Genomic DNA, 12,364 nt, shown 5'->3' with positions numbered 1-12,364 from the left:
GTTGACACTGGGCCATCCGGTGGGCCGGAATCATCCGGTCGCGTCACGGGCTTTAGTCAGCAGCTTCGAATGAAACACATGGTTTATGAATTATTAAAGATGTGCTGAAAAGACAGCTAAATAAAGTTTGTCACATAGGATGAATTCGTCCTATGTGCTTCAGTTGTCAGCAAATTCCCTTGAGGTGTCAAGATGTGTGTTTTGTCCATGTAGTGAATGTATAGTTTGGAAACTATAAACAGCTGTGGTCATGCCAGTGTTATTATCTCTCTCTCTCTCTGTTCCTCTCAACAGTCTTTCAGTGTTGCCCTTGGCAGCTGCTGGTTACAGCTGGTCTTGGGGGTCCCTCTGTGTATTCACAAGGTTGTGACGTGGAAGGGCGACTTAGCTCAGGACACAGCAGATGACATGTGTAGGATTCTGGGTAAATTCAGGACTCCTCTACAGTGTGGGCCATGCCAAAGAGAAAGCTTCTTTAGATTAGGCAGTGCGCAGCGCACGTGACCTTATCTTCATCTGACCAGTTCACTGGGTCACTCCTGTGATCCCTTTCTAAGGATGCTTGGCCTATTAGACACTGCCAGACAAATAGAGAGCATTGTGTTGACACGCAGTGATATCATTGCAACAAACAAGCTGTCAAACCAATAGGCAACTTAACTTGGATATTCCAAAACAATGTCACACATAACACACACGTTTAGACTAGTATAAATTGACAGCACATGAAAAAGGATGTTTTTTTTTTAAACTAAAGACTGAATAGAAAAGGGCTGTCCCTGGAGCTTCTCAGCCTTGGTGTTTCTCCAGCAAGCTGCATAACACTGTATCTTCAGAGGCTGCATACAGGGAATGGAAACATTCCTTACACTTACAAACACATAAATACACACCACTTGGGAACTCTGCAATGACATCACAGCACACAACAGTGTGTCACCTACTGTGATTTTTGTAATGTTTTCACAGCCATACATACTAGTAGAAGTGTTATACATGTATTATAATGGAAATGGTGGCTCAGTACTCAGACTTCCGTACATACTATATAATAATGGTGCCGAGGTGCACCAGGCTTTCCTCTAATTTACCAGCTATAACTTCAGTTCAACAACAGATATTGACCTCTGCTCCACTCTCTTGCCCACTGCTTAATACATCATACAGTGCTTATTGTGCAGACATACAGAGAACAGTTTGTTTACTGGATGTCAATCAATCACGCATTCAACGGTCACTGAGTATTCATTCAAAACTTCCCGTGACTCACATACACTTGCAAATGTAGGCGAGCCACTGAAGAAACACACAAGAGTTTGTACTACGGCGTGAAAGACTTGTTCTGTTGGGCATAAAAAAGGACAAGACATGGAGATAATGTACTCTATATACAATACATACACTGATAACTAATGGTTGTATGGCATGGGTTCTACACAAGATGAAACACAAGTGAAAGAGACAAGGAGGATGTTCTATAATAATGAAAATACAAACAAATCTATCTGGCACCAGTGAAATGTTTAATTACAAAGAACCCACAGTGACAAAATAGAACCATAACAGGTAGAGTAGTGACATAACCATGACAACTTTAACATAACCGGCCTTGCAACTTCTTTTTTTAAAATACTGTAATAGTCATAACTTAAAGGCGATGGCACACAGGCTGTGCCAAAGGGGAAAACAAAACAAAATAATAAAGAAAAAAATTAAACAAGTATATAAAAATATGCCATTAGCTTCATATCAACAATTGAGGACCGTGGGAGCACTATTTACAGAAAGAAGGCAATATATACCAATATTTACAACAAACATTAAGGACTTTGTTCACAAAAGGGTAGAAGGCTACTTACATCAAGGAGTGTATTTGAAACAGAATATGTGGAACAGATCTGGTTTTAATTCTTTTTGCCAAGTTAATGCAGTTTCGAGAGGATATCAGTGTGTTATTGGGGAATTCTACATTCACTAAATTTATCCAGTTGGGGTAATCACTACATCTATCCAACAAGTTGTAGATTTTAAGAATCTAGATTCTTAAGTCTAAAAGAATGAATTAATATCGAGGGGGTTTGGCTTTGTGAACAGTGAGACACCAAGGTCTGGACTTTCCTCATTGTAGGGGACAGTAAACATTGATGCACATTGTTTTTTATTGATGTTTATGTCCTCTAACACCACTGACATGAACCTCTAATGGAGAGCAGACATCACCAGCACTGAATTCAGAACACACCGTCCACTTACAAATTACGATCTCACCATCACTGCAAATCAAACTGCTTTCAAATGGAGTCTACATGTAAGTGTGGTGATTAAATACATTGGTCTTGATGATATTAGGTCTCTCTAGGTGTATGTGTCAGAATGTACATGCAGTGTAGCGCGAGAGAGAGAGAGAGAGAGAGAGAGAGAGAGGGAGAGAGAGAGAGAAAGAGAGAGTCTCAAGTCTCTATGTCTCATCCACAAAGGAAGCATCCTGTATAGTGTTGCAGTGTCTGAGGCCCAGGCCCAGTGCAGTCATATGCTCAGCAACTCTCATGGGCCAATCAGCTTTAAGCGACTGACATCAGAGGAGCGTAGTTGAGGCCAAGTGATCAGGGTCTTAAATTCTTCACCTCTTAAATGCTTCCCAACCTTCACGTGCACAAGCTAGCTTAGAACTACACCATCTGTTTCTATGCTAAATGTGTCTATCAGGAGTCAAGTCCTCTCTCTCTCTCGCTCTCACACACACACACACACACACACACACACACACACACACACACACACACACACACACACACACACACACACACACACACACACACACACACACACACACACACACACACACACACACAGATGCATTCTTGCAAGAATAAACCCACATTCAGAACATATGTAACAGCTACTGATTTTATCATGGCCAACATAAACATTCTTGACACCTACTGTAATGAGTAATTGATTCTCTCTCTCTCTTTCTCCATATGATTTCATCTGTCTCTCCTCACACACAGATGTTATTTTTACACATCAGAGATAATCAGCCATCGATCCATGTCAGCAGAACCTTGACATACACACATACTGTTGCCACTCACTTGTGTCACCATTGCGTGCTTGTGTACTTCAGATGCACAAAACGAGGAAAAAAAACACATTTATAAATTAAGTGCTGTAAAATGATAATCTAAAATCAAAAACATAAATACTGTACATAAAGATTACGGACACAATATCTATATGGAATGTTCTTTTTCTCGGTTTGTCTCAAACTATACTTTCATTCTATGGAATCATTTTTCTATCATTCTCTTCTTCTGCAGGAGTAGTATGATAAATGAAAAAAGTAAAGTGATTATGTGAAAACAGTTGGATGTGATTGTAAGTGACTGTGGAAAGACTGGCTGTGCCCTCACAGAAAGTGAATGTGTATACATGAATGTGTGTTTGTGTGATATCATAAGCAGGTACCCTCCCCTTATATTGCACATAGGTTACTTCTTTCGTGTTAACTCTTTATCACTTTTAAATCACGCTCCTCTTTGTCATTTGAGATTAAATTTGAGATAAAATAAAAAGGCATCTTCATGTCTGTAGACTCAAATCACAGTCTTAAATGACCAGTAGTTGACCACTCTGTTGACAGTTGAGGTGAAATGACCATCTCTTTCAGTCATTGTTTCTTTTTTTTCCCCCTGGCCCACCCGGAGTGTGAGAGCCACTCCTCTCTTCTCCTCAATGCCCAAATGTTCTTTCATGGCTTGAATCGTGCCTTTCCCTAGGCTCTCCAACAACCCACAGCAACCCACAAAATTACCCATCATCCATCTGTCACTTTGCATGGTCTGCCTGTCTGCCCCATGCATGCCTGCCTTAGTACTCAGTGTTAACCACTTGCCTCCTCACTCCGCTGTGAGAAAGAGTGGTGTAGTCCGCACAAGGAGGCCCTTCATTACATCTTCTCACAGACTTGTCTGTCCTTTCATCCTTTTTTCTTTTCATCCTTTCTTTCTTTCTTTCTTTCTTTCTTCCTTCCTTCAATCTCTCTGACCCTCACACTTTCCCTACATACTCTCAGTCCACCTCTCTTTCTCTCGTGGGATGCTTGTAGTGTCCTCGTCCTGCTCCCGAGGTTAAAGTCTGTAGAGGTCCAACACAACACGGAGCCCAATGGGGAGTGGAACGTCACGAGCAGAGCAAGATTTACTTCGTACACCAAGAGGAGCAAAAACGACAGGGAAAAATAACTAAACAAAACAACCCAAACCGTTGAGGAACAACCCAAAACGGAGGGAGATGCAAAACAAAACAACAACAATAAAAAGAAGACCTGGTTCGAAGCGACCCTTTTTGTTTCCCCACTCCAATATCTGACACATCTATGCACAGAGGAACCAGATGTGGGAGCAGAGGACATTTAGAGGAACAGGAAGTGGGAGGAGTTTTCGGGCGGGGCTGGGTGGCGTGGGGTGGGGTGGCGGGCGTGTGCGGTCCAGCGGCTGGCACTGAGCAGGAGGCTGAGCGCCTTGGGGAGAGGGACGGGGCTGCTCACACCCTCCAGAGCAGCAAGTGGTTGGTGCTGTCGTCCCTCCCCACCGTCTCGCTGCTGTTGGTCAGCCGGAAGTCCTCGTAGCCATCCCCGCCGCTGATGACCAGCAGGTTGGACTTGACGGGCAAAAGGGCGGAGGCGCGCCGGTGGGACGAGTCTCGTCGCTGCAGACTGCTGCTGCCCCCCTCTGAATTCTGAGCCGCGTTACCTAGTATACAGAGCACAGGGTCAGAGGTCAACGTGCAGACAGACAGAAAGCCATGAATAAATGACAGCTGACAAACAAAACCAGTATCTGTGACAGTCTTGTAGAGTTCAAATAGACGCTATTGTGATTGCGATTGCGATTTGTGGTATGATTTTTGAATGTCAATGAATTGAATCAGTTCAATATTCCAAATGTCTATTTAATTTGTGCCACCCCTGATTGGTGAGCACGCCCAGTGAACAAGAAGCACAGCACCCCGACCGACTGTGAAGCTTACCAATCAGAATTTCTGTGCCCCTCGCACACCCACCAACCAGGGGTGGAATAGTCCATGAAGAGGAAATGAATAAGAAGTCAGAAATGTGACAAAATGAACTGGGCACGATTATTTGTAGCTTTTGCGATTGGGTAATTGCGTTGGCTCATATTGTGATTGTGATAATAGTGCACCCTGTTGGAGTTCATTTTGCAATATAAACATACGAATATTTCAACACCAACAATGATTCTTGAAGTATTATCTTGAATTATTACCCATTAACACATTTCCCAAGTGTGGCAAATTGAATTCCCCTTGTATTGATAATGTGCCAAATTCTGATTTACACATTTGGGTATTTGTATGTATAATTTTAGCTGGATTCATTTCAAAGATCAGAAAAAAGCGATCAGAAAAAATCAGAATCTATTAGGGTAAAGCACCAATGGCCAGCAATGACAGACAATGTACACCAGAGGGCGACAGTGTGCAAGAGCACATCATCCAGTACCTGTGTCTGCCTGCGGGGGGAATTTGACGTCGAAGCCCTCGGGCAGCTCGATGGAGGTGAGGAAGCGGACGTGCCCCGTGTGGCCGTGCGCTGAGCCCATGGGCTGGAGGGGGCCGCGCAGCGAGTTGGGGCCTGTGCTGGACAAGACCGGGGGGATGGCCAGAGTCAGCACCACGCCGGCACTGGTGCCGATCCACAGCAGGTCCTTACAGGCCAGCAGCGCCGTGATCCGCAGACACGCCGCCTTGTGCTGACGGATGATGGCGTCAGAGCCTGAGCGAACAGCAATTGAGGAACAAGACTGTGTTAGGCAGGTTTCTGACCAGAGGGGTATTTCACAAAGGCAGAATTAAGACATCCAAAATAAGTGATAAAGCGAGGTTTGACATAGCGTTGTCTGGTCATCCTAGCTCAACTCGTTTCACTAATGCCAATCCAGGATGAGTAGGAGCGACTATGTCAAGCCAGGTGTAAGTAATTCAGGATGTGTGCGCGTTCTCGTTTCTGCTCCAAAGTGCCCACGGTTGGAATAAAAAAGACGCTGAAAATAGCGTGATTCACACAAAGGGAACAACGGCTTTTGACATAGACTAACAATTAAGTGAAGTTGTCCTTTTTGGTATGGGGAATCATGGCTATTTCTGTAAACCAGCAGGAGTAGGCGTGGTAGACCAACTGAATGCAAATGTACGTATGCACCCACGTGTGAGTGCTTCCTTGTCTCGGAACGCAACGTCAATAAGAAAGCGCTTGCCACTGCAAATATGCACATACCGGTATATGATATAACAATATTAATATTGTAGTTGAAAATACCTTCGAAAACTTGCCCCTCCACTCCCAATCAACTACAGTAGGCCCTAGGCTTTTCATCAAACGTCTATCAATAAAATAAGCAAACAATGAGTACCTATAACCTATGTTAATAATTATAAGGCTATCACAATTAAAATAATAACCATATGGTAGTAGGCAGACAATCTGTTTTGTTTTGCGAGCAAATACATTTAGCAAATAGTTTATAAATGGAATAAAGCTCCTTAAAAATTAGCATGGAGGTCTGATGTGAATGACAGCTAGCAGAACCAATACGACGACATAATTACCATTAGAATTAACTTAGCTTGGCTGTTAGCCTGGTCGGGACCAGGCTAGGTGCAGAGAATAAATCCCCATGGTAACTTTTGTGCCATCTCTTTTTTGAAACCAATTCAAGGCTAAATTCATCCAGGATAACCTAAAAATCCCAGCTTAATCCCTTATCTAGGTTTTGTGAAATACCCCTCAGATCAATCGCTGGGAAGCAAACAAAGACACGTTCTCTTTGCTAAAGAACAAACACAGAAGAGACACGCAGGTCCAAGTAGATATATTTTTTAGAAAAAGTGCTTGAGATTGATGTAGTGTTTTTAAAGCGAGCCACATACCGTACTGGCTGGCTGTTTCATTGCCATGTGTCAAACTAAGATTTATTTCCCTAGTTCCTAGAAGGAGTTTAGTAGACTCCAGAGAGGGCAGTGTGTTGTCATTACTCTTTCTACCGCAGACATTGCTGATGTGTTAGACGAGTGTCCACTGACCTGCCAGCATCTTGTGGACGGCGGGCGCCACATCCACCTCGGTGAGGCTCTCGTAGGTGGAGGCGTGGTACAGGCGCACCTGGGCACTGCCCTGCAGGGCCATCCACACACCCTGGCCGTAGCTCACAATGCTGGTCACACACCGGCTACTGTCCTGGCCCACCTGGAATGAGTGCTGTTGAACACACACACACACACACACACACACACACACACACACACACACACACACACACACACACACACACACACAGAGTAAAGTGGGTCAGACCCATTCTGTTCTGCTCCATCGAGATACAATGGCCCATGGTTCGGATCTAAGAAATGATCCACACAGCAGGATTAGTAGGAAAATATTTGACACAGACCAGACACAAAACCAAATTGCAAAATACCCTGAGTCTGTGACGTTTGATTAGCTGTGGCTTTCGCCTCGCACCCGTTACTGGTTGCATTAGTGGTTTGTGCATGAGCTCAAACTTGTTTGCCATGTGTTGGAGAGATCCATAAAGCCACGTCCAAATCTGGTAATTACACGGCTGTAAGTGAATAAATATGGATGCCGTGCACTTATCTCCAATAATGCTTAATGCAGACACGCTCTTGAGTAAAAGTGGACATAAATCTTTCACTGTGTCTGTCTATACTCTTGGGTTTCACAACCTGACTGCAAGAGCACAGTAAGTGGTTAGAACCCACTGGTCCTACCACTTCCCCTCTCCGCTGGGTTCTAGAACCCAACCGTGTCCCCCCTCTGCTGGGCGTTCCATCATGGTCTCACCTCCTGGACCAGTGTGCTGGTGTTGATGATCAGGACCCGGTTCTGGCAGCCGCACCACAGCTTGCCCGCCACAGGAACCATTTTGGTCACAGGGCCACCGGGGGTGCCTAAGCACAGAGTCTGGGAACTCTGAGGGTCCCAGAAACTTCCTGTGGGATGGAGAAGGGGTCAGAGCTCAGAGGACAGAAGCACTCCCAGGTCGTCGTTCACAACGCAAAATCATCCCTTCACAGTTCAGTGAAAAGCAAAGCGGAGAGCAACACCCACCTGCTTCTCTCTGATAGACAATCACCTCACCGTTGGCCAGGGAAACAAAGACTTTGTTGTCAAGATACCTGCAGGGAGGAGAGAGGGGGAGATGTTCCTTTCACATGCTCTAACTCGATGGCAGTGGTCACCATGACAACAGCTGTGCTTAGCTGAGATACTCACAGGATGCACAAAATGGACGCCGAGTGCTGCATCTTCATACTGTTCTTGCGGTTGCGAATGTTGTCTGAAGACTGATAGACATGGATGCTGTGTGAAGCAAAGGATGATAAACTGTGTCATTATATCGTGTAACTATACAGTGTGGTAATCTATGCACGTGATGACTACAAAGTCATTTAAATGTATGGACAATTTGTCTGAGAGGGCATTTGTAAACCCTTTACATAGATTGTCACAACCAGACCAATTGTTTATGTTTTACAGACTATTTGTTTTTGCTTTTAGGTCCATCAGTGGTTTAATACTGAGTAGAGGTGACACCGCACACCGTGACGTTTTGATTGATTACCATCCATAAACACAGAGATGACATATGGACCATGGGAAGAGGCTTAGTGAGTCATAAATGTCAAGCTCTGGCACGATGGATGGAGAGAAAATGAGAGAAAGAGGAAGAAAGGTGAGATTCCATGATTGAAAGGTGTACGTACACATGGCTCATGTTACGCCGTCAAGCTTTCTGGTAAGCGAGTTGTGTAACAATGAGAAATCTGTTCCAAACAGAAATTACTAATCACTGGAGACGAGTCTGCGTCAGCACAGTCACTCACAATCACTTGTGTTCTTTTCCATGATGCCGCTTTCACAACAACACACCTCAGAAAACAGCAGGATTTCATAATCGAAATGGACACATTTGTTATTCTGTTGATGTCACTGATGCCAGCAAATGGTCTGTTTTATATACAGTACACCAGGGGGCCAGGCAGGATGGACAGAGCTAATTAGAAAGCACAGCTGGTGAGGTGAAATATGCTCTGAAATGGACGAGGGCCTCGAGTGCTCCGGTGGGGGTGGACTGAGGTCTTACCAGCCGTCCTCAGTGCCCAGCCAGACGGAGCTCTGGTAGGCCTCGGGGTCGATGCTGAGCAGGTCCTCCAGGCTGGCGCGGGTGAAGGAGCCGCGGCTGGAGCGCCGCATGGCACGGCCGTCCATGGGGCTGTCGCTGCTGAGGCGCGGCGGTCCGAACGCGCTGGACACCGGGAACTCAGGCTCCTCCTCCGAGCTGGTGGTCTCTGTGGCCATGTCCTTGGAACCTGCACCCTCGTCATCTGGACAAGACACAGCCAATCACAACAGAGCTTAGGTGACTATCAAATCAGCTCATTAAAGGTAAACAAAGAAAAAAACATGTCAGATAAAAACTAAAAGGGGGAATTCATATCATATATCCTTCTACAGAACTTTTAAGCACAAAAAGTAAGCAGCTGGAACACTTGAATCATTTGAGTGACCAGATAGAGGGTCAACTGACTGCCAAAGCTGGAGGAGATGGTGGAGTGGCTGGCCTGGCTCTGCAGGGTGGACGAGGGGCTGGGCGAGTCCTCGTCGTCCGTGTCGTCACTGTCGAAGGGCACCAGCTCCTGGTTGGCTCCGGCCGGAGGCTCGCTGAGCTCCAGGGAGGAGCCGGAGATGGAGATGTGCAGCTGCTGCTGCTGGGTGGAGGGGGCGGCCGGGGCAGCATGGGACTCTGGAGCTGGAGCTGCTGGGGGGCACTCCACACGCTCCCTACTCCACACAGCACACAGGACAGTCATCAGAGCAGCGCCACACCAAGTTCATTTGAAGTGGTCAGCAGACTTTAGTCATTAAACATGCAAGGATGTAATACACTGTACTTAGCAGATATAGATATATAGATTGATACTTAATTTGTAAGGGATAATGTATAGAACGGCGGTCATTACTGGGAAGCGGAGGGGTCTTGTTCCGCCCTGAAGGGACTTATTTTCACAGTAATGACCGGCGTTCTATACATTATCCCGCTTATTATACGGCTACTTGCCAAAACGAAATAATAAACTCCCCACGATATGACTTTAGCCTACATAACCTAGCCTATTTGTTACCGTTCATCGTGGCATTTGCTGAGAAACAAATAGTTCGCAACAACACACGCTGCTTGAATCAAACATTCTTTAGAACACAGCTGATCAACCGTCTGCTTTCACGTTTGAATGAAGTTCCAGTCCTTGCGTAGTGATATGAAAGACGTATCGTAAGCACAAAACACGTTGCCATTGACAGCGGTAATTATATGTTTGCAGCGGTAATTACATGATATATCTTACCGCTAGAACTTTGGGAAATCCCATTCAAGTCAATGGAGCGTTCTACTAGCATTGTGAAGAGCCGTATAATAAAGGAATTTACTGTAATGCATTAACCAAAGTATATAAATGTTTTACATTATAAATAAATACATGAAGTCCAAGCTTTAGTAATATTGGAAATATAACAGGACAGGTGCATGCTGGGAAGGCTTAAGTGTTTGTTTGTGTTTGTGTGTGTGTGTGTGTGTGTGTGTGTGTGTGTGTGTGTGACTGACCTGCCCTTGAGGCCGGGCACAGCTGCGATGCAGATGATGCGAGCGGAGCAGACGGCGATGCAGGCCTCCACCGTGGGCTCGTCGCGGATGTTGAGCAGACACACCTGCCCCACGTAGCCGTCGCTGTTGCACACCCACACCTCGTAGGTGTTCTCAGGGCAGCTGTGGCTGGGAGACGCACAGGAGAACTGGAGGGACACAGCAGAGGGTTAGAGAGTCAGAAGTCTGGACCTACAGGGACTTGTATTGGTGGAGATCTTCTGTAGAGGTGAGCAGTGGATGGTCTGTCTCACCTGCATCCCACTGCGGGTCTTCATGATGGGGATGGCCTTCAGGAACTCTGGGTCCCACTGGTCTTTGTTCATGGCTTCACAGAGCAAACACATAAAGAACAGGGGACAGTTAGACAGCATGTATTCCCAATAAAATACTTTTTTTGGACTCAGCAACAGAAAGGAACAACGGTGTCCCTGAGTATCATATGATTTACATCTGGAAGATAAAACAAACACAAAATTGCAATTAAATTGGAATCACTAAATGGGGTGTTAAGGAGATTATGTAAACCCCAGAGTTCCTGAAATTCTCAGTTAGTATGTCTTTATTGCAATGGCCCACTGCTGGAGGTGCCTCTCTTACCCAGCTTCTTCTTGGCCTCCTCGAAGGCCTGCTCAAAGTTGCTGCGTGCCTCTGGGCTGCTGAACTCGAAGATGAAGGTGCTCTCGGCCGAGGCAGTGGTCAGCTCCACTTTGGTGGGCAGGAATGTCATGCTGAAGGCCAGAGACTGCTTCTCAGCCAGCTCCCTGTGCACTGCGGCCATCAGGTCCTTAATCACATCATCCAGATTCTACACAGAGAGACAGAAACCAGTTCAATTCACAACATAAAATGTGGACAATGGACAACAGTACTACGTGCCAGAGGGTGGTAGAGTAGGAAACTGTATGCAGGTTACCTACAGTATGTGAATTTAAAGGAGACTCTGTGTCGCTTACCTGATGAGGGAAGCTAAGTGTCTCTGATAGTTTGCTGATCTGACCCAGTGTGCTTAAGTCCTCATCCAAACGGCCAATGGTCTTCTGGATGTTCTCTCTGTTGGTGGCCTGGTTAGAACCTATGTGCAGAAGAGGAAGCCAAAGCAGAACATGAGACAACAATCTTTCTTAAACTCAATCTCCCAGAATCCTCTACTTATAACCAAGTTGCTTTTCTCACCTTTCACCATCTCCACATCCTCCAGTGGCAGCTTCCACAGGAACTTATATTTACTCGAGGTGTCGATAATGCTGGCCGCTGTATATCTGTGGGAATCCAGACAGGAGGAATACAGGTGAGTGGTCACATAACAAAGCGTTAAAAAAACCATCACATAATATATAATAAGGTAATGCTGCATGGTTGGCTTATCAAAAATCATTACACAAAATACATTATGAACTGAAACAAATTACTATGATGTATCAGAGAGTGCTATTTATGAGTTCTCTTCTAGCTCTTACGGGCAGCCGTGGCCTACTGGTTAGCGATTCGGACTTGTAACCGGAGGGTTGCCGGTTCGAACCCCGACCAGTAGGCACCTGAGCAAGGCACCTAACCCCTCACTGCTCCCTGAGCGCCGCTGTTGTTGCAGGCAGCTCACTGCGTCGGGATTAGTGTGT

General features: G+C 45.5%; 1 protein-coding gene across 1 annotated transcript in view; it reads right to left on the bottom strand.

Moving 5' to 3' along the window:
• Positions 1 to 1,502: 1,502 nt before the first annotated feature.
• Positions 1,503 to 12,364, bottom strand: part of arhgef17 (Rho guanine nucleotide exchange factor (GEF) 17) — a 74,593-nt gene continuing 63,731 nt past the window's right edge. Inside the window, exons 9-21 of the mRNA XM_076282004.1 lie at positions 11,922 to 12,007; positions 11,702 to 11,820; positions 11,346 to 11,553; positions 11,000 to 11,073; positions 10,707 to 10,894; positions 9,633 to 9,886; positions 9,189 to 9,429; positions 8,318 to 8,404; positions 8,153 to 8,220; positions 7,886 to 8,034; positions 7,105 to 7,279; positions 5,525 to 5,797; positions 1,503 to 4,754 (exon numbers count right to left, since the gene is read on the bottom strand). Coding sequence (XP_076138119.1) covers positions 4,546 to 4,754; positions 5,525 to 5,797; positions 7,105 to 7,279; positions 7,886 to 8,034; positions 8,153 to 8,220; positions 8,318 to 8,404; positions 9,189 to 9,429; positions 9,633 to 9,886; positions 10,707 to 10,894; positions 11,000 to 11,073; positions 11,346 to 11,553; positions 11,702 to 11,820; positions 11,922 to 12,007 — 2,131 coding nt within the window. The 3' untranslated portion in view covers positions 1,503 to 4,545. The remainder of the gene's footprint in view (positions 4,755 to 5,524; positions 5,798 to 7,104; positions 7,280 to 7,885; positions 8,035 to 8,152; positions 8,221 to 8,317; positions 8,405 to 9,188; positions 9,430 to 9,632; positions 9,887 to 10,706; positions 10,895 to 10,999; positions 11,074 to 11,345; positions 11,554 to 11,701; positions 11,821 to 11,921; positions 12,008 to 12,364) is intronic.

The sequence above is a fragment of the Alosa pseudoharengus genome, unplaced genomic scaffold, assembly GCF_046254945.1.
Source record: "Alosa pseudoharengus isolate Yale_2024_CS ecotype anadromous, Long Island Sound unplaced genomic scaffold, YU_APseudo_1.1 YU_APseudo_1.1_scf_13, whole genome shotgun sequence".
Taxonomy (NCBI): Eukaryota; Metazoa; Chordata; class Actinopteri; order Clupeiformes; family Clupeidae; genus Alosa; species Alosa pseudoharengus.
This window is presented reverse-complemented; position numbering and strand designations above follow the sequence as displayed.